This window comes from Piliocolobus tephrosceles, chromosome 1 (genome assembly GCF_002776525.5).
Source record: "Piliocolobus tephrosceles isolate RC106 chromosome 1, ASM277652v3, whole genome shotgun sequence".
NCBI lineage: Eukaryota > Metazoa > Chordata > Mammalia > Primates > Cercopithecidae > Piliocolobus > Piliocolobus tephrosceles.
Genome location: NC_045434.1, coordinates 193,776,301 through 193,798,952, shown reverse-complemented (window position 1 = coordinate 193,798,952; position 22,652 = coordinate 193,776,301). Strand labels below are relative to the sequence as shown.

The following is a 22,652-nucleotide window of genomic DNA, read 5'->3' as shown; positions in this document are numbered from 1 at the left end:
TTTTTTTTTTTTTTTTTGAGGTGGAGTCTCGCTCTGTCGCCCGGACTGGAGTGCAGTGGCCGGATCTCAGCTCACTGCAAGCTCCGCCTCCCGGGTTTACGCCATTCTCCTGCCTCAGCCTCCCGAGTAGCTGGGACTACAGGTGCCCGCCACCTCGCCCGGCTAGTTTTTGTATTTTTAGTAGAGACGGGGTTTCACCGTGTTAGCCAGGATGGTCTCGATCTCCTGTCCTCATGATCCGCCTGTCTCGGCCTCCCAAAGTGCTGGGATTACAGGCTTGAGCCACCGCGCCCGGCCATGGATTTTAAAAATAGTATTTTACCACAGACTCAGAAATTCTTAGTAAAGGGGTAAATGCTTTGTGGTCCTGGCTAAGTTTTATATATATTGCTACATAAATCTTTTTCCTGAAAAGTTGAGGAAATCATTGTGCAACCGTTATCTAGAAGAAGGCAGTGGTTGAGAGCGTTTCTCTTTTTGTTTTCCTTTGAGATGGGGTCTCGCTCTGTTGCCCAGGCTGGAGTGCAGTGATCTGATCTCAGCCCACTACAACCTTCACCTTCCCAGGTTCAAGCGATTCTTGTGCCTGAGCTTCCCAAGTAGTTGGGACTACAGGCAAGCGCCACCACACCTAGCTAATTTTTGTATTTTTTTTTTTTTTTTTTTTTGGGGGGGGGTCTCGCTCTGTCGCCCGGGCTGGAGTGCAGTGGCCGGATCTCAGCTCACTGCAAGCTCCGCCTCCAGGGTTCCCGCCATTCTCCTGCCTCAGCCTCCGGAGTAGCTGGGACTACAGGCGCCCGCCACCTCACCTGGCTAGTTTTTGTATTTTTAGTAGAGACGGGGTTTCACCGCGTTAGCCAGGATGGTCTCGATCTCCTGACCTCGTGATCCACCCGTCTCGGCTTCCCAAAGTGCTGGGATTACAGGCTTGAGCCACCGCGCCTGGCCAATTTTTGTATTTTTAGTAGAGATGGGGTTTCACCATGTTGGCCAGGCTTGTCTGGAACTCTTGACTTCAAGCCATCCACCCTTCTTGGCCTCCCAAAGTGCTGGGATGACAGGCGTGAGCCACTGCACCCAGCCGCCTTTCTCTTTTCACTCAACTTTGGAATAGTCTGGGAGAAAGGGGAGTTAACTTCCTGAATGAGTGAATTTTTTTTTAAAGAAATTTCATAAAATAATTGGTTTAATTTTTGTCTTGTGTCTAGCCCTTTAACTACAAGTAAAAATAAGGGAAGCAGTCAAGTAGAGAGGACAAAGAACTAATTCTTTTGAAGTCCAGCATCTTGTTAGACTCAATGGATGGTGGAGCCCTGGGAGACAAAAATTAATGAAATAGAAAAAAAATAGACTTAATTGGGTACTTGGGTAAATGATTTTTCTGAATAACTGCAGAGCAAATGGAGAGTGAGGGGAGAGTTGAGGTACAGAGAAAATGTGATTGTGGTGGCAACAGTTTGAATTTTAGTCTAAAAAAAAAAGTCATTGGTATTAAATGGGACCAGATTGACTGTATACCCTTTTGTGCTACGGAATTTTTTTTTTTTTTTTTTGAGATGAGTTTCACTTTTGTTGCCCAGGCTGGAGTGCAATGGCGTGATCTCGGCTCACTGCAACCTCCGCCTCCCAGGTTCAAGCGATTTTCCTGCCTCAGCCCCGCGGAGTAGCTAGGAGTACAGGCGGCTGCCTCCATGCCCGGCTAATTTTTGTATTTTTAGTAGAGACGGGGTTTCACCATGATGGGCAGGCTGGTCTCGAACCCTTGACTTTGTGATCTGCCTGGCTTGGCCTCCAGCCACCGCGCCCAGCCCAAATTTTGAGACTAGATTCTTCATGTCAAAAGCTAGGTTGGGCATGGTGACTCAACGCCTGTAATCCCAGCACTTGGGGAGACCAAGCCAGGCAGATCACAAAGTCAAGGGTTCGAGACCAGCCTGCCCATCATGGTGACACCCCGTCTCTACTAAAAATACAAAAATTAGCCGGGCATGGAGGCAGCCGCCTGTACTCCTAGCTACTCCGCGGGGCTGAGGCAGGAAAATCGCTTGAACCTGGGAGGCGGAGGTTGCAGTGAGCCGAGATCACGCCATTGCACTCCAGCCTGGGCAACAAAAGTGAAACACAAAAAAAAAAAAGACAAAGCTAGAACCAATGGATAGAAATTATGGGGAGAAATACTTTTATAAATGGGAAACTTGCTAAAAACGAAGTTCTTAATCACAAGAGAATTTCAGGTAGAAACTAAAAGAGGTATGTTACAGAAACTAAACTAGGGATGTTGTAGAGGGGATTCATACATAGGGTAGTCTGGACTAGAGAAACCAAGGTATTAAAGAGGATTAGCTGACTCAATATAACATTTGAGGTTCGTGAAGATGAATTGATCCCATGAAACAGATCTTTTTAGGAAGGTTATTGTTTGTTTCACAGTTTCTGACCTAAATCTTTGTTACACGTAAAATAAGTAAGAACGGACTTGAGGCCAGAAAGCTGTGGATGACAGAAGGGATTGGTGCATTCTCAGTGAATTTTGGTACAGATTGGGTGGGTATATGAGTAGTTTTTAAATACATTTACTATGTACATATTAATGAAAAGTTGTTTCCTAAACTATACTAAAAGGCTTATTAAAGAAATTTAGAGGCTGGATGGAGTGACTCATGCCTGTAATCCCAGCATTTTGGGAGGCCGAGGTGAACACATCACTTGAGCCTGGGAGTTCAAGACCAGCCTGGGCAACATGGTGAAACCCCGTCTCTGCAAAAAAATACAAAAATTAGCCAGGCGTGGTGGCTCATGTCTGTAATCCCAGCTACTTCGGAGGCTGAGGTATGAGAATCACTTGAACCTGGGAGACGGAGGTTGCAGTGAGCTGAGATCGTGCCACTGCATTCCAGCCTTGATGACAGAGTGAGACTGTCTCGAAAAAAAACAAAAAAAAGAGGCCAGGCAAGGTGGTTCACACCTGTAATCCCAGCACTTTGGGAGGCTGGGGCGGGCTGATCACCTGAGGTCAGGAGTTCGAGACCAGCCTGGCCAACATGGTGAAACTCTGTCTCTACTAAAAATACAAAAATTAGCTGGGCATGGTGGTGCACGCTTGTAATCCCAGCTACTTGGGAGGCTGAGGCAGGAGAATCACTTGAACCTGGGAGGGGGAGTTTACAGTGAGCCAAGATTGTGCCATTACACTCCAGCCTGGGTGACAAAAGTGAAAGTCCATCTCAAAAAAGGAAAGAAATTTAGGAGTGATTATGAAATTTAAGAGTGATTATTTGGGAGAAGTGTTTCCCTTTTAAAAAAATTTAAAATTGATATATAATAGTTGTATATAGTGTTGTTTTGACATCTGGAATACACACTAGACTCTTATTTATTTATTTTTTGGTGGTAGAGACAAGTCCAAAAACTCAAGTGATCCTCTTGCCCTGGCTTCCCAAAGTGTTGGGATTATAAGCGTGAGCCACCCTGTCTGGCCTTGTTTTTATCCAGGTTTTCTTTTGATGTTAGCGGATGCGCATGAAAAGTTTCTCTTTACAAGGATGTTTGTTTTCCTTACAGCCATCTTTCTCCTTCTGACCCTTTTATTTGTGCATTCAGTCTTTTTTTTTTTTTTTTTTTTGAGAAATATTTGAAGTGATTACTTTGGCTCAATTTTCAGCATTTAAAAATGCAAGTTTTGGCCGGGTGCAGTGGCTCATGCCAGGAGGTGGAGGTTGCAGTGAGCAGAGATTTTACCACTGCACTCCAGCCTGAGTGACAGAGGGAGACTCTGTCTCAAAAAAAAATCAAGTTTCTGTGATATGAAAGACGAAAACATCCTCACTTGAGCTATAAATAATATTAAATCCTTAGGAAGTAAATAACCATGTGATACTGTTGGCTCCTGTTTAGCATCTTACCACCCTGCCACTGTTTTATTGCCTCTTCAGATCTAGTGAGTGGGCATCCTGTTTTAAACCAGGATGACAAACATGAGCATTTTTTGTAAAATCCTAAGGCCATCTATGTCTATTTTTGTCTTGCAGATAAATATACTTGTCTATCTGCCAAAAGGATTAAGGAAATTTTATTTGTATTACTCATCACCTTCCTTGCTTTGTGAATAGATAAAATGCCTCTTTCTGCAGCTTCCTTAAAGGAGGACTAGAAGAGAATAGATAACATTGAATTTGGATCTTTGAACCATGCCCTCTGTATCTATCTATCAACAAACGTTTGTGTTAATTGCTAGGATGGAACAGAGAAACAAGGTACCATGTTTACCTTAGAAGCAGAGGGTTTTAGGAGGACAACAAAATGGATAAAATATGGGATAAGAGCTGTAATAGAGGAATGAATAAATTTTTGGCATTCTGGAGAAGTGATTAATTACTTTGGGGAAATTAAGAATTCATGGAAGCAATAACATTGGAACCATGCCCAATAAGTAATAATAGAATGATAAGCAGTCAGATGGCAGCATAGTGCTTGGCACATAGTACACACAGAAGCTTAGTTATCTTGTCTAACACTATAATTCTCATATTTCAGATAAAGGAAGAGGCTCAGAGGTTGTTTATCCAAAGTGTCATAGCTGGTCTTTAACACAGGTCTCTCCAGCGATGTGTTGGAGCTGGCTAGTTGGAGCTGGCTAGTTGGAGCCAGCTGTTTAGCTTTCAAGAATACCTTTCTGTACATTAAATTACATTATAATTACCATTGTATTAGAAGGTAATATTCAAATTCATTACTCTTGAGGTTATTTACAGCTGTTGTATCAATATATAATATGCTGTTGCACACTGATAACACATTGGTAATCTGAAATCAACTGTGGTGTTTCTTTTTTTGTTGTTGTTTTTGAGACGGAGTCTTGCTTGTTGCCCAGGCTAGAGTACAGTGCAGTGGCGTGATCTCAACTCACTGCATCCTCTGCCTTGTGGGTTCAAGTGATTCTCTTGTCTCAGCCTCCCAAGTACCTGGGACTACAGGCACCTGCCACCACGCCTGGCTAATTTTTGTATTTTTAGTAGAGATGGGGATTTACCATGTTGGCCAGGCTGGTCTCAAACTCCTGACCTCAGGTGATCTGCCTGCCTCAGCCTCCCAAAGTGCTGTGATTACAGGCGTGAGCCGCCATGCTCAGCCTAGGCTTTTATTTTATTATTTATTTTTATTTTTACTTATTTATTTATTTATTTTGAGACAGTCTTGCTCTGTCACCCAGGCTGAAGTGCAGTGGTGCAATATCGGCTCACTGCAGCCTCCACCTCCCAAGTTCAAGTAATTCTCACAGGCACCCGCCATCATGCCTGGCTGATTTTTCCATTTTTGTAGAGATGGGGTTTCACCATGTTGGCCAGGCTGGTCTTGAACTCCTGACCTCAGGTGATGCGGCCTCCCAAAGTGCTGGGATTACAGGTGTGAGCCACCATGCCCTGTCTGGATTTTATTCTTTACCTGTGTTGTAGTTTAGTTGTAAGGGAGGGAGTTAATTAGGGAATAACAGTTTGGAGGGTGGGAATTATGAAATATTTACCGAGCACTGACCTTGTTAGGCACCCTGCTAGGAACTTTCGTAGCTTTACTTTAATCCCCATACCAACCTGGGAGGCAATATCCTGTATTTATAGAGAAATAGAAACTTACGTAAGCAACTTACCGAAACATCAGTTAGGCTTGGTGTGGTGGCTCATGCCTCTAATTCCAACACTTTGGGAGGCCAAGGTTGGCAGGTCATTTGAGGCCATGAGTTTGATACCAGCCTGGCCAACATGGCAAAACACCGTCTCTACTGAAAATACAAAAAAGATGAGCGAGGCGTGGTGGTGGGCGCCTGTAGTCCCAGCTACTCGGCAGGCTGAGGCAGGAGAATGGTGTGAACCTGGGAGGCGGAGCTTGCGGAGAGCTGTGATCACACCACTGCACTCCAGCCTGGGCAAAAGAGTGAGACTGTCTCAAAAAAAAAAAAAAAAGGCTGGGCATGGTGGCTCACGCCTGTAATCCCAGCACTTTGGGAGGCTGAGGCGCGCAGATCATGAGGTCAGGAGTTTGAGACCAGGCTGGCCAACATGGTGAAACCCCATCTCTACAAAAAAATACAAAAAGTGGCCGGGCGTGGTGGCAGGTGCCTGTAATCTGGAGGCTGGGGCAGGAGAATCACTTGAAACCAGAAGGCGGTGGTTGCAGTGAGCTGAGATCGCGCCACTGCACTCCAGCCTGGCAATAAGAGCAAAACTTCATCTCAAAAAAAAAAAAAACAAAAAGCAAAAAATTAGCCAAGAATGGTGGTGTGTGCCTATAGTCCCAGCTACTCGGGAAACTGAGGGATGAGAATCACTTGAACCCGGGAGGCAGAGGTTACAACGAGCCAAGATCGCAACACTGCATTCCAGCCTGGGTGACAGAGTGAGACTCTGTCTCAAAAAAAAAAAAAAAAAAATTATGTGGGAGGTGGTTCAGAGACTAAATGAGCTGCTTTTACATATTCTGGGGGAAAAAAAGATGATGAGGGCCTGAACCAGGACAGTGGGAATGGGAAACTGGATATGAAGAATGTGGTAGACATATTTGCTGACTAGTTTTTCAAAAACTAAAGATGAGAGGAGCAGCAGTTTAGGGTTAGGATTTGGGGATGTATTGGCTTATGGAAGTAGTTTCAGGTGCCTGTGATAGTAGCAGTAGCAAGGTGATAGTAGGTAGTTGGGAATCTGGAGCTCAGAGATTGTTGACAGGAATTTGAATTTTCAACCCTCAGGATAGGTAAAGGCGTGGAAGTTTATGACTTCTCAAAGATTCTCGTAATAAGAATGACTAACAGTTAACTTGTACAGTGTCTAGCATATAGGTGTCTTGAATATATACTTAAATGTATGTTCATTTAATTCTTGTATTCTTGTGAGGTAGGTATAACTAGCTCAGTTTTACTGATGAAGACATTACAACACAGAAAAGAGTAAATAACTTTGCAAAGGGACATGAGATACGAAAGTAGAGCTGGTGTTCTAATTCTGCAGTGTGGTTCTAGAGCCAACACGAGTGAGAGAAAAGGACTATGGAAAAATGCCCCAGAAATAACAAAATTTGAAGGATAAAGAGGGAGCAAGTGAAAGAGATTGAGAGAGAATAGTCTTGAGTTTTTAGAAAGAGAACAAGGAATGGGCTGTTCAGGTTGAGTATTCCTAATTTGAAAATCTGAAATGCCCCAAAGTCTGAAACTGAGTGCACACATGACACTGAAGAAAATGTTCATTGGAGCATTTCCTATTTTGGATTTTCAGATTAGGGATGCTCGACCACTATGTATCTACGAATATTCAAAACATCTGAAATCGAAAACATTTCTTATCCCAAAAATTTCAGATACAGGATACACAGCCTGTATGGAACTTCAAGCAGTAGTATAGAGTACACTTACTCAGAGGCTACAGAGAGCTAACAGATGACTGCAGATGCCAATGATGTCTATTGAATAAAAAGTTGCTTTGCTGTTAGAGACTTGAAAGTTTTGATCTCCATACTTCATTCAAAAGACTCTGCATGTTTCTTTTTTTTTTTTTTTTTGAGACGGAGTCTTGCTCTGTTGCCCAGGCTGGAGTGCAGTGGCTGGATCTCAGCTCACTGCAAGCTCCGCCTCCCGGGTTTACGCCATTCTCCTGCCTCAGCCTCCCTAGTAGCTGGGACTACAGGCAGCCGCCACCTCGTCCGGCTAGTTTTTTTTTGTATTTTTTTAGTAGAGACGGGGTTTCACCGGGTTAGCCAGGATGGTCTCGATCTTCTGACCTCATGATCCGCCCACCTCGGCCCCCCAAAGTGCTGGGATTACAGGCTTGAGCCACCGCGCCCAGCCTGCATGTTTCTTTATCTTTCTAACCTCTTTGTACTCGCAGAATCAGTATCTTTCAACCTGTGTTCCAAGCCTTAACAAGCTATTATAAAGCTCTTTTGTTTGCCTAGTATGGGCTGTTTTGGTAAATTAGACTATATACAAATGTCTGAAATACAGAGTTGAATATGAAGAATGGCAGCATTCTGATTTTAATGTGGCTAAAGATTAATCCAGGGAGGACTGCTGTTTTTCCATGCTTAAACATTTGTGGGACAAGGGCTAATTGGCAATGCAGGAATCGTTTAAACCAAGAATCATTCAAGTATGAGCCATTCTGCTTACCTACAGAAGTAAAGATTACCCCCATAACAGTTTTTACCATTGGAATTCTTTTTTACCCTCCAAACGTAACTTTTCTTGGAACCTCATGAACGATTTCTACATGTTCAGCTTCCTTTCTCCCAGAAGATACCTGAAGCGTCTCTCCTATGAAGCATAATTTGAAACACTAGATGACAATTAATTTTTTTTTTTTTTTTTTTTTTGAGAGGCGGGTTCCCCTCATGCGCCCAGGCTGGAGTGCAGTGGCGTGATCTTGGCTCACTGCAAGCTCCGCCTCCTGGGTTCACACCATTCTCCTGCCTCAGTCTCCTGAGTAGCTGGACTACAGGCGCCCACTGCCACGCCCGGCTAACTTTCTGCGTTTTTAGTAGAGACAGGGTTTCACCGTGTTAGCCAGGATGGTCTCAATCTCCTGACCTGATGATCCACCCGCCTCGGCCTCCCAAAGTGCTGGGATTACAGGCGTGAGCCCCCGTGCCCGGCCCAACAGTGAATTTTTAAAAATGGGAATGATGCATGGAAGATGAGGTAGAGGGATCTGTTTTGAGATGGGAGAAGTATGAGGATTCAGCAAGTTCAGCATCTCTTCTAAAGATGTTGGATTATTTAGTCTGTGCGCAGGTTTGGAGGGACGAGGAAGAGTTACCCAGGAGGGAGATAGGGAAGGCTTACAGCATTGACTTTGCCTGCCTGCCTTTAAAGGACAGCATGATGAAGGACTGTTCTTGTAGTTCCTTAGGAGTTTTATGTAGAGGAGAAAAAAAAGATCTGTTCTTTGAATTAGGGCAAACGTGTTCTCTTATGCTTTTTTACATTCATCATTGAAATCCTGTAAGTCTGCACATGAGCAAGGAAAAAGTGGTAGCTCAGATTGTTGCTTCTTTCTCCTACACAAAGCAGGTAATAGTTTAAATATGCATGCTGCTGCCACCTCGTGGACCAAATTCTAGTTCCTGGGCCTAGTAAGTAGTACCCTAATGCTTTTCATCCCTTGCCGAATAAACAGATAGTCCTTTGTTGAACTGATTTAACTCCAGTTTGCCATTGGGAAAAGATATCAAGGAATTACAGTGTATCAAATGAAACATTCTAGGGCAGCATGTATTAAAGTACTAACTGACAGTGTAAGACCAAGTATAGAAGAATAGCAAGAGCTAGAGTTACCAAGAAATTTTTATGGAAGACTTACTGAGTTGGGTCTAAAAGGATGGGCAGGAAAAGACAGAAAGATGAAGAAAATGGCCAACCGCCTGTGTGAACTGTTGGATATAGAGCAGGAAGGGACAGACTGACAGTTGTTCTACTTTCCAACTCATTTGCACTTGGTATTGCAATTTGTGGTGATTCTTACGAGATGTTCAGTATGCCTACTGCATATGTCAGAGTTCAAATTTTGCCTGTATTACTTGGTGTACTACATGAAGCCATTTTAAGAAGATAGACTTAAAAGCTCTTTATGTGCATTTTTTTTGAGTAAGGTGTGGATAGCATATAGAACTTAAGCGTTTGCATGTGAAAATCTTGCCATGTGCAAACTATAAAAATTTGCAAGTTTTACATTTGTTTTTATTGTAAAATGTAACCAAATTATAAAAAGTGTAGAAAATGAAAGAAATCACCCATAATTCCTGTACTACAACAAAACTACTTATCTTGGCGTTTTTTCTTTACCTGTGTAATTAGTTTATACAGTTATAATCATCTTGTATATTGTGTTCATTTCATCCTCTTTTAGTGCTTTAGACATAATATTTACACATATTTAGGCATTTGCTGGATATCTATAAGACACTTGTCATATATCCTCAATCTCTTGTAATAATGCTGTAAAAGAGTGAAGACTATCTTCATCTTCCAGGTAGAGACCTGAGATTCAATAAGGAAAAACTAGATCACTGCCTAGGAAGTAGAACTGGGATTTGTTTTACCACAAGGCTCTTTCTGTTTTTAGGTCATGCTATATCTTCATACTTATTTAAAATTGCTAATTGGCTGGGAAGGGTAGTTTACACCTGTAAACCACCTAGGATCACTTGAACCTAGGAGTTGGAGACCAGCATGGGCAGCAAATAATAAAAAGAAATTAGCACCTGTGGTCCTGGCTGCCTGGGAGGCTGAGGTGGAAGTATCACCTGAGCCCAGGAGATTGAGGCTGCAGTGAACCAGAATCATACCACTGCACCATACTGTGGGCAACAGAGTGAGACCCTGTCTCCAAAAAAAAAATGATAATGAAATTGCTAACTGTGTTTTAGTATCTGCTAATGCCTGTAGCCAGTCACCTCTTTGTGGACATATAAAGAGAATGTAATTAGTTGAAACGTAAATATTTAAGCACTCAGTTTTTTGTTTTTTGTTTTTTGTTTTTTTTTTTGAGACGGAGTCTCGCTGTGTCACCCAGGCTGGAGTGCAGTGGCGTGATCTCGGCTCACTGCAAGCTCCGCCTCCCGGGTTCACACCATTCTCCTGCCTCAGCCTCGCAAGGAGCTGGGACCACAGGTGCCGCCACCACATCTGGCTAATTTTTTGTATTTTAGTAGAGATGGGGTAAGCACTCAGTTTTAATTTTCCCATCCCAAGTATCAAAATGGAGTGAATTAGATCTGTTCTATATGACCTCCATGACCATTTGCTGAAGGGTGTGAAAGTTGCTGCTAATTACAGGCAGCAGGAATAAGGAAGAGTGTAAACGATTCTGGGTAATGCACAGCGACAGGTTATTGTAAGTAGGACTGTTTTAGTCTACCCCATTGTCATGTTATACATGAACTACCAGGTTACCTTTGGTGGCAGAGCTAGAATTAGATTCCAGATAAGTTCTTGGCTAATTCAACATTATGGCAAAAGTTACTTTAGTTGAGTTTGTGGGCCTGCACAGTGGTGAGAGGGGAGTACGCTGGACCTGGATGTGAGAGCTTCAGTGTATAAATTCCAAAAAATGGTAACTGATTTAAAACAACTTTTGAGTCACCTTGAAAGTTTAAAAAATATATTGATAACCTGGATTCTACTTAACAAACTTAACTAAATTAGAAATTTTATTTAGTAAGCTCCCTAGGTATTTCTTGTAGGATTAGAAATGATTGAAGAGAAGTTTTTCAGTTAGTACAAAAAGTACCCTCTGAGAGTTCTTACTTTGAGATTCTTGTTCTCCCTTACCTACTGAATGAGCATATTTGGAGGTAAGGCCTTGGAATCTGCATTTTAGCGGCTCTACAGGTGATTCTCTTGTGTTGTAAATTTGCATATATAAAGTTGATATTGGTAGAGCCTGAATTATGGATTTTGTGGTCTTGATAATAAATGTATAGGTACTGGAAAGGCCCAGGGCTCTGGAGGAAGAGTTGGTTTCATAGCTGCTGCTGTCATGAATACTGAATAAGGAAAATCATCTGAGCCTAAATATCTTTAAAACTTAGGGAAAATACCTAATTGGGTTAATAGGAAGACTAGATATACAATCATGCACCTCTTAGCGATGGGGATATGTTCCGAGAAATGCATTGTCCAGTGATTTTGTCCTGCGAACATTGTATACTTACAGAAACCTAGATGATAGAGCCTACTACACACTTAGGCTATATGGTATAGTCTATTGCTCCTAGGCTACCAACCTGTACAGCATGTTACCGTACTGAATAGTATAGGTAGTTGTAACACAATGATAAGTATTTGTGTATCTAAACACAGAAAATGTACATTAAAATACAGTTTAAAGGATAAAAAAGGGGACTGGGTACGGTGGTGCACGCCTGTAATCCCAGCACTTTGGGAGGCTGAGGTGGGTGGATTACTTGAGGCCAGGAGTTGGAGACTGGCCTGGCCAACATGGTGAAACCCCATCTCTACTAAAAATACAAAACCTAGCCGGGCGTGTTGGTGTACACCTGTAATCCCAGCTACTGGGGAGGCTGAGACATGAGAATTGCTTGAACCCGGGAGGCGGAGGTTGCAGTGAGCCGAGATCGTGCCACTGTGCTCCAGTGTGGGCAACAGAACGAGACTGTCTTTTAAAAAAAGAGAAAGAAAAAGAAAAACTTACGTTTTTAACGTCTTTTTAAAAACTATGGCAAACACATTAGCGTAGACCTACACAGGCTCAGGATCATCAATATCACTGTCTTGACCGCCACATCTTGGCGCCACTTTCCATTGGAAAGTCTTCAGAAGCAGTAATACACAGCTGTCATCTCCTATGATAATAGTGCCGCCTTCTGGAATACCTCCTGAAGGACCTGTCAGAGGCTGTTTTACAATTAGCCTTTTAATAAGTAGTACATTCTAAAATAATGATTAATAGTATAGTATATAGTAAATATATATGCCAGTAACATAGGTTTTTTTTGTGTGAGACGGAGTCTTGCTCTGTCGCCCAGGCTGGAGTGCAGTGGCACGATCTCAGCTCACTGCAAGCTCTGCCTCCCAGGTTCATGTCATTCTCCTGCCTCAGCCTCCCAAGTAGCTGGGACAACAGGCGCCCGCCACCATGTCTGGCTAATTTCTTGTATTTTTAGTAGAGATTGGGTTTCACCGTGTTAGCCAGGATGGTCTCCATCTCTTGACCTCGTGATCTGCCCGACTCGGCCTCCCAAAGTTTAGGATTACAGGCGTGAGCCACCGCGCCAGGCCTATCTATCTATCTATCTGTCTATATATATATTTTTTTTTTTTTTTTTTTGAGAGAAGGCCTCACTTTGTCACCCAGGCTGGAGTGTAGTGGTGTGATCACAACTCATTGCAGCTTTGACCTCCTGGGCTTAAGCATTCTTTTTCTTGCAGCCTTCTGAGTAGCTGGGACCACACGGGTGCTCACCACTATGCCTGGCTAATTAAAAAAAAATTTTTTTTGTAGAGATAAGGTTTCACTGTGTTACCCAGGCTGTTCTTGAATTCCTGGGCTTAAGTGATCCTCTTCCTTTGGCCTCTCAAAGTGTTAGGATTCTAGGTGTGAGCCACCATGCCCGGCCTAATTTTTAAAAATTTCTGGCCGGGTGTGGTGGCTAATGCCTGTAATCGCAGCACTTAGGGAGGCCAAGGCAGGTGGATCACCTGAGCTCGGGAGTTCAAGACCAGCCTGACCAACATGGAGAAACCCCGTCTCTACTAAAAATACAAAATTAGCCGGGCGTGGTGGTATATGCATGTAATCACAGCTTCTCAGGAGGCTGAGGCAGGAGAATCGCTTGAACATGGAAGGTGGAGGTTGCGTTGAGTCGATTATGGCATTGCATTCTAGGCAACAAGAGCAAAACTCTGTCTCAAATTCTAGTAGAGTCACGTTCTCAGTATCTTGCCCAGGCTGGTCTGAAACTACTGTTCCCAGCCTCCCAAAGTGCTGGGCTTGTAGGCGGGAGGTACCATAGCCAAAATAGATATTTTGAATGAAATATTACAATTCTGCTTTAAATTGGAGAACTGATGAAAAATACTTTGTCTCTTTACCTGGAGAAGTTAGCATCTTAATTATATATATCTTGATGTTTCTGCCATTGGATTTATTGAACTCTTATGGCATTGGAGAGTATAAAGATTGATTCTATTAAACCTTATCAAGCAATGGAAGTAATTTTTGTATAATCGTATCACTTTTAAAAATACGTTTTCCTAGCCGGCACAGTGGCTCACGCCTGTAATCCCAGCACTTTGGGAGGCCGAGGCGGGCGGATCATGAGGTCAGGAGATCGAGACCATCCTGGCTAACACGGTGAAACCCAATCTCTACTAAAAATACAAGAAATTAGACAGGTGTGATGGCAGGTGCCTGTAGTCCCAGCTACTCAGGAGGCTGAGGCAGGAGAATGGTGTGAACCCGGGAGGCGGAGCTTGCAGTGAGCTGAGATCATGCCACTGCACTCCAGCCTGGGCAACAGAGTTGAGACTGTGTCTAAGCATTTTATATTATCATCTGGGGTGCTGAACTTTGGGTTTCTTTCAAGGTTCATGGAGGCATAGGAAAAGCTAGTTGAGAGCTCTATAGATTTAATTTTGTGGGAGGGATAAACATTTACCAGATTATAATGTTAATAAAATTATATCCAAGTAAATATGAATATGCCTCAGTTGTGTTTTGTGGCCCACTTAAAAGTGAAGGGAGAGGGAGGGATAGAACAGTGCAGTAGTAAGTAGAAAGGTTATAAGCTTAAATAGAGGAAAGCCAAATAGGCAGATTTACTATATTACGTATATGAAGAGATTGTATATGTGCAGACTTTAACATTGCCACCTTATGGCTTGTTGTATATTTCCTCCAGAGACTGAATTTTCTATTTTATTTTTCTTTTTTATTTTTGAGACAGAGTCTAGCTCTGCTGGCCGGGCTCGAGTGCAGTGGCACGATCTTGGCTCACCTGGGTTCAAGTGATTGCTTCTCCTGCCTCAGCCTCCCGAGTAGCTGGGACTGCAGGCGTGTGCCACCACGCTCCCCTAATATTTGTGTTTTTAGTAGAGATGGGGTTTCACAATGTTGGCCAGGCCTGTCTTGAGCTACTAACCTCAGGTGATCCACCTGCCTCGGCCTCCCAAAATGCTGGGATTATAGGCGTGAGCCACTGTACCGACCGAGTTTTCTATTTTGTAATCATAGATTTAAAGTGAGGAGGGGCTAAGGTAAATGGGTGGATAGAGGTGTGGACATTATTTCTGGTTATTGAAGCCACAGACCAGATCTGTCTGGACTTATAGTTTCCTAATTCATAGTTAATATCTTTTTTTTTTTTTTTTGGAGACAGAGCCTTGCTCTGTCGCCCAGGCTGGAGTGCAGTGGCGGGATCTCCGCTCACTGCAAGCTCTGCCTCCCACGTTTACGCCATTCTCCTGCCTCTGCCTCCCAAGTAGCTGGGACTACAGGTGCCTGCCACCACACCCGGCTGATTTTTTTGTATTTTTAGTAGAGATGGGGTTTCACCGTGTTAGCCAGGATGGTCTCGATCTCCTGACCTCGTGATCCGCCCGCCTCGGCCTCCCAAAGTGCTGGGATTATAGGCTTGAGCCACTGCGCCTGGCCCATAGTTAATATCTTTTTTTTTTCTGTTGCCCAGGCTGGAGTGCAGTGGCCGGATCTCAGCTCACAGCAAGGTCCGCCTCCTGGGTTTACACCATTCTCCTGCCTCAGCCTTCCAAGTAGCTGGGACTACAGGCGCCCGCCACCACGCCTGGCTAGTTTTTTGTATTTTTTAGTAGAGACGGGGTTTCACCGTGTTAGCCAGGATGGTCTCCATCTCCTGACCTCGTGATCCGCCCGTCTCGGCCTCCCAAAGTGCTGGGATTACAGGTATGAGCCACCGCACCTGGCCTAGTTAATATCTTTAATGTTTTTATTTGAGACAGAGTTTCGATCTTTTTCTCAGGTTGGACTGAAGTGGCGTGATCTTGGTTCACTGCAACCTCTGCCCCCTGGGTTCAAGCAATTCTCCTGCCTCAGCCTCCTGAGTAGCTGGGATTATATAGGTGCCTGCCACCAGGCCCGACTACTTTTTTATTTTTTATTTTTACTTTTTATTTTTGAGATGGAGGCTTGTTCTGCTGCTCAGGCTGGAGTGCAGTGGTGCGATCTCAGCTCAGTGCAACCTCCGCCACCCAGGTTCAAGTGATTTTCCTGCTTCAGCCTCCCTAGTAGCTGGGATTACTGGTATGTGCCACAACCGCGGCTAATTTTGTATTTTTACTGGAGACGGGGTTTCTCCATGTTGGTCAGGCTGGTCTCAAACTCCTGACCTCAGGTGATCTGCCCGCCTCTGCCTCCCAAAGTGCTGAGATTACAGGCATGAGCCACCGTGCCCGGCCCAATTTTTTATTTTAATTTTTATTTTTTATTTATTATTTTTTTTGAGATGTAGTTTTGCTCTGTCACCCAGGCTGGAGTGCATGGCGTGATCTTGGCTCACTGCATCCCCTGCCTCCTGGGTTTAAGCAGTTCTCTGCCTCAGCCTCCCAAGTAGCTGGGATTACAGGCGCCCACCACCATGCCTAGCTAATTTTTTTTGCATTTTTAGTAGAGACGGAATTTCACCATCTTGCCCAGGCTGATCTTGAACTCCTGACCTCGTGATTCACCTGCCTCGGTCTCCGAAAGTGCTGGGGTTACAGGCATGAGCCACTGCGCCCAGCCCCGATTTTTTTATTTCTAGTAGAGATGGGGTTTTGCCATGTTGGCCATGCTGGTCTCGAACTCTTAACCTCAGGTGATCCACCCTCCTCGGCCTCCCAGAGTGCTAGGATTACAGGCGTGAGTCCCTGTGCCGGGCCTTCATGTTTTTTGTTTTTTGTTTTTTTTTTAAGATGAGGTCTCACTATGTTCTCTAGGCTGCAGTTCAGTGGCTATTCACAGGTGTGATCATAGTTCATTACAGACTCAAATTCCTGGGCTCAGATGATTCTGTTGCCTTCAGTCTCCCAGGTAGCTGGGACTGAACAAGGTGTAAGCCCTCTGTGCCTGATTTAAATTCATCTTCATCTATCACCCAGACTGGAGTGCAGTGGTGCAGTCTCGGCTCACCGCAACCTCCTGCCTCAGCCTCCCCAGTAGCTGGGACTATAGGTGTGTGCTAACACGCTGGCTAATTTTTGTATTTTTTTTTTTTGTAGAGATGAGGTTTTGCCACCTTGCCCAGGCTGGTCTCGAACTCTGACCTTCAGTGATCTACTTGCCTTGGCCTCAAAGTACTGAGATTACAGGCATGAGCCACCGCACGCAGCCTGTAATTATATAAACACTGAAGTTTTATTTTATTTATTTATTTATTTATTTATTTTATTTTTTTTGAGACGGAGTCTCGCTGTGTCACCCGGGCTGGAGTGCAGTGGCCGGATCTCAGCTCACTGCAAGCTCCGCCTCCCGGGTTCACACCATTCTCCTGCTTCAGCCTCCCGAGTAGCTGAGACTACAGGTGCCCGCTACCATGCCCAGCTGATTTTTTGTATTTTTAGTAGAGATGAGGTTTCACCATGTTAGCCGGGATGGTCTCGATCTCCTCACCTCATAATCCGCCCGCCTCAGCTTCCCAAAGTGCTGGGATTACAGGCGTGAACCACTGCACCCAGCTGGAATTTTATTTAAAAGTCAATCTTAGCCGGGCGTGGTGGCTCAAGCCTATAATCCCAGCACTTTGGGAGGCCGAGACAGGCGGATCACGAGGTCAGGAGATCGAGACCATCCTGGCTAACACGGCGAAACCCTGTCTCTACTAAGAAATACAAAAAGCTAGCCAGGCGAGGTGGCGGGTGCCTGTAGTCCCAGCTACTCGGGAGGCTGAGGCAGGAGAATGGCGTAAACCCAGGAAGCGGAGCTTGCAGTGAGCTGAGATCTGGCCACTGCACTCCAGCCCGGGCGACAGAATGAGACTCCGTCTCAAAAAAAAAAAAAAAAAGTCAATCTTAGCCTGTTATCCACTTCTTAACTTGTAAGCAGTTTTTGAGTGAAGTTAGTTGAAGACCTGTTCTTTGCTTTCTGCTTTTTGATCTAGTTGGGACTATTACGAATAAAACAAGACTGAATTTAGTTTGTGGATGCAGATTTAGGGGAAGGACGTTGAAAGCGATAGTGGTTATGGATGTTTCAAAGAAGGAAGGGATTTTGAGTTGTACCTTGAAGGACAGAAGAAGAGCCAAAAATTATTGCCTTAAAGAATAAAAAAAGCAAGAGGAATGAGATTTAATCAAGAAATGCATCTGAGTCTAGATTTCCTGAGGCCAAAAGTGATGCTGATCAGTAATACATGAGAGGTTATGTAAATTGTATCCATCTGGATTATGAAAGATAAAACCAGGTGAGTTTAAAATCAACATAAGCAAGATGCTGTTGACTTTATAGCTTACTAAGAGGGTAAGGGTAAATAAAAAATTTTTAAAAATTGATTTCAATCAACTCCAACTTTTTTTTTTTAAGTAAGAGACAAGGTCTCAGCTCTGCCACCCAGGCTGGAGTACAGTGGTGGCATCATCATAGCTAGGACTGCAGACATGTACCATAAGTGGTAATTGCTATTTTTAGTAGAAACCATACTGACATCAGAGCCATAGTTACCACAGGGAAAATGGGAGCAAGTGTGTAAGTTCAGGCATGTGTGCCACTGGCCACTTAATGCTTTTGCATTTAATAGCCATGTGAATCTAGTCATTTACATGGAAAAAAATTCTTTAATTAAAAAAAAAATAAATTTAAAGATGTAGTTTTTTTTTTTTTTTGCGATGGAGTTTCGCTCTGTCGCCCAGGCTGGAGTGCAGTGGTGTAGTCTCGGCTCACTGCAACCTCCAGCTCCCGGGTTCAAGTGATTCTCCTGCCTCAGCCTCCTGAGTAGCTGGGACTACAGGTACGTGCCACCACACCCAGCTAATTTTTGTGTTTTTAGTTGGGATGGGGTTTCACCTTGTTGGCCAGGATGGTCTCCATCTCTTGACCTCATGATCCGCCTGCCTCTCAGTAAATATGTAGAATTTAAAAAATCTGAGGCCGGGCACAGTAACTCACGCCTGTAATCCCAGCACTTTGGAAGGCCAAGGCCCAGCAGATCACGAGGTCAGGAGTTGGAGACCAGCCTGACCAACAAAGTGAAACCCCATCTCTACTAAAAATACAAAAAATTAGCCAGGCATGGTGGCGGCGCCTGTAGTCCCACCTATTCAGGAGGCTGAGGCAGGAGAATGGCTTGAACCCGTGCGGCAGAGGTTGCAGTGAGCCAAGATCACGCCATTGCACTCCAGCCTGGGCTACAGAGCGAGACTCCCATCTCAAAAAAAAAAAAAATTCTGTACATGAAGTAATGTGTGAAATGGAAGAATTTAAGATAAGTTTCTGAAAGACAGTGATTTTTTTTTTTTTTTTTTGGAGGGGGGGAGACTTTCTTTGTGTGCCCCCCAGGCTGGAGTGCAGTGGTGTGATCTCGGCTCACTGCAAGCTCCGCCTCCTGGGTTCACCACATTCCCCTGCCTCAGCCTCCTGAGTAGCTGGGACTACAGGCACCCACCACCACGCCCGGCTAATTTTTTTTGTATTTTTAGTAGAGATGGGGTTTTACCGTGTTAGCCAGGATAGTCTCAATCTCCTGACCTCATGAACCGCCTGCCTCTGCCTCCCAAAGTGCTGGGATTATAGGCGTGAGCCACCATGCCCAGCCATAAACAGTGATTCTTAAGAAAATGAGCATTGGGATTTATTTCAGGGAAAACATAAGTATTGTAGTTGGATTACCACCTCCCTAGGGAAAGAGCCAGATGTGTGGGGTTTTTTTTTTTCTCTCCCGTCTGTGGACTAAGGGCTTTCTGTATGTCAGCTTATTAATTCTCCATAACCCTGTGAGATACTTATCTTCACTTTACAGAAAAGGAAATTGAGGGCTTATGAGTATGTCCAAGGCCTTGGGACTAGTTTGGGATTTGAATTTAGGTCAGTCTGACTCTAACACTCTAGTGTACTATGTATGTATGTATGCTGCTTTATCTGACCAGTCATGTATGTTTGGGTTACTTCCATCAGGCCCATATTTTTGGGGGGCTTGACAACTAAGTATTAATCTAAACAGTATAATAGGAAAGCATGTAATGAATTTTCAAGTCAAAAATAATTTTGCATTAAGATGTTGAAGTGTTTAAAACAAAGTAAAAGCCAGTGTTTCTTTGTGGGGAACGTTCTACTTAGAATAATTAATTTTCTAATAATTCTAAATAATTAAATTTCTGTTGAGTTATTTTGTGAAGTTTTTAAATTCATAAGCAAGCATGTTCAGATAATTTTTAACCATTTGAACTTTTTTCTTACCTCTGTAGGAACGTCAAGGTCGTGGGAAATAAAAGGCAGTTCTACACAGACTGCAGCAACGGTTGCATCTGCATATCCTAAGAGGAAAAAAATGACCTTCAAGAGAATTAGGACTTTTTTCTTAATTTCACTGACTTCAGAGACGATTGCAGACTTGCAGTTTAAGTATTGGAATTTCACAAAAGACATAGGACTTAACTGGAAAATGAAAAAAAAAAAAAAAAGAAAAAGAAAAAACTAAACAAAAAATCCCTCTAGGTAGTTTAGGTGAAAAATGTCCCTTTTATTTTGGCTTTGGTTGTGATTTCAGAGCATAATGCTTTGTTTTTTGTCTTTTTACTATGTTTTTCGGATTTTTAAGTCCGTAAGTGCATACAGTTTTCTCTAATTTGTAAACCCTTTCCTCCTCCCATTTTGACATTTGCACTTGGAGAACACTTGAGTTGTGAAGGTTTTGGGCATCCACCCCAGAAAGTGGGAATTTGATTTTACCCTTCCGAACTGGAAGAACATTTTTATGAAGAATTTTTGTCCGGGAGAATGTAACAGTGTTACCCAAGGTTGTGTCTTTAAGGGTGGTTCATTTTCTCTGACCTTTTGTTACTCAAAGTAAAGTACTAGGAGTCCTAAGAAACGTTCTGTTCTTGTACATTATACTGATTAAGTCAGGATTAATTTGATTTCAAAGCTAAGAACAGTGGTAAAAACTCGTTTACAGAAATGCATTTTGGAAGAGAAAAATACTGTAAAACGTGTAGTGAATGTTTCTTCAGTTTCTTGTTCAGCCAATGAGGAAAGGGCATTGCCTTTCTTTTTACCATTAATCACTTCTCAATAAACGTGAGATCCTGTTGAGCATCACTTCTAGTACCATTTAGTATTATTTGAGTCTGCTGTATTTTATGAAATATTTGGAGTATAAGGGTATAACAGGTGAGATGGCAACTAATTTTAGAGAGTTTGTGCTGAGAGTAAACACTTCAGGCTTGCTTTGTACTCAGGACCGGTTAACCATGACCTCTGCAAAAGCAAGGTGGGCCAATATTCATAATGCTTTATTTCTGGATACTTCGCAGAGAATGTAGAATCATTGCTAAATCATTTGTTCAACACATGTTAGACTGTTGGGTGCCTGGCACTGTGTTTAACTCCGTGGAATTTGGCCAGTTATCTTAGATGCAGAGGAAGTGTAGAGCCCAGGAAGTAAGTGTTCAATTTGAAATATGGTTTTAGACAATATTCCATATGGATGCAGATCCCTGACAATAAAATTTCTGTGGGCTTGGGTCTTTGGGAACCTTGTAACAACTGTAATAGCATTTAATTTCTTCTTGTTTATGTTTTCAACAGTTTTAGAGGCTTCTCTATCTTAAAAGATTGTTCTCTCTTAAGATGTTCCCATTTTAGGCTGGGCACAGTGGTTCATGCCTGTAATCCCAGGACTTTGGGAGGCTGAGGCGGGTGGATTACTTAAGGTCAGGAATTCCAGACCAGCCTGGCCGACATGGTGAAACCCTGTCTCTACAAAAATTAGCTGGGGGGATGGTGGTGCATGCTTGTAATCCCAGCTACTCTGGAGGCTGAGGCAGGAGAATCGCTTGAACCCAGGAGGTGAAGGTTACAGTGAGCCAAGATTGCACCACAGCACTCCAGCCTGGTGACACAGCAAGACTCTGTCTCAAAAAAAAAAAAAAAAAAGTTTCCATTTTAGAGTTGCATGTGTGAAAACATCTAAATACTAAGAAAGGATTATAGAAATGGATTTTAATACTGTTGGACAGAGTTGTGCCCTCAAAATTACTGAGTTCTACACAGCCTAGGATAGTAAAGTCAGGAGTGCCAATAAAATTGTTAAATACTGGTTTCTAAATTCCTTCCTTCCTTCCTCTCCTTTGTCTCCTTTCTCTCCTTCCTCTCCCCCTCTCTCCTCTCTCCCCCTTCCTTCCTTTCTTTCCTTCCCCTCCTTCCTTCCCTTTTTTCCTTTCTTTTTTCTTCTTTCCTTTTCCTCCTTTCCTTCTCTCCCCTCTCCCTCTCCCTCCTCTTCCCCTCTTTTATTCTCTTCCCCTTTTCTTTTTTCGACACGCAGTCTCACTCTCTCCCTGGCTGGATTGCAGTGGTGCGCTCTCACTGCAACCTCCACCTCCCGGATTCAAGCGATTGTCCTGCTGCAGACTCCCGAGTAGCTGGGATGACAGGTGTGCACCACTACGTCCAGATAATTTTTGTACTTCTAGTAGAGACAGGGTTTCACCGTGTTGGCCAGGCTGGTCTCCAACTCCCAACCTCAGGTGATGTGCCCACTTTGGCCTCCCAAAGTGCTGGGAATACAGGCATGGGCCACCGTGCCCAGCCAATAGCACCATTATTGACATTTGCAGTCAAAAGCTTTTCTTGGCCTGTCAGAAGCACAGTACAATATTCCTAAATATTTCTGGCTGCCATCCTTTTTGAAGCACATTTACCCCAAATTTTGGGGAGTTCCTTGTGTTTTTATCAGTAGGAAGGTGCTAGATTTCCTAGTAATATGTGTGGCACTCATCGTTTTCACTTTCAGCCAGCCCAAACTTCTGTGACTTCTAGAGGACTCCCTCAGGCTTCTTTAGTATTGACCTTGAAAAGGGAAAATATCCAGAGAAAAGCAAATTCAAAAGGAATTTTAACCAGATTTTCCTACATAGTATTTCAAGTTGGATATGAGATTATTCGAGATGATTATTTGCAATTTGAAATGTTAGCAACATAGTCGTT

The 22,652-nt window shown here is 43.4% G+C and overlaps 1 protein-coding gene across 1 annotated transcript in view; it reads left to right on the top strand.

The window, feature by feature from the left end:
• YTHDF2 (YTH N6-methyladenosine RNA binding protein 2) overlaps nucleotides 1-20,765 on the top strand; it is a 34,489-nt gene extending 13,724 nt beyond the window's left edge. The window contains exon 5 of the mRNA XM_023219443.1: nucleotides 19,913-20,765. Coding sequence (XP_023075211.1) covers nucleotides 19,913-19,936 — 24 coding nt within the window. The 3' untranslated portion in view covers nucleotides 19,937-20,765. The remainder of the gene's footprint in view (nucleotides 1-19,912) is intronic.
• Nucleotides 20,766-22,652: the final 1,887 nt, after the last annotated feature.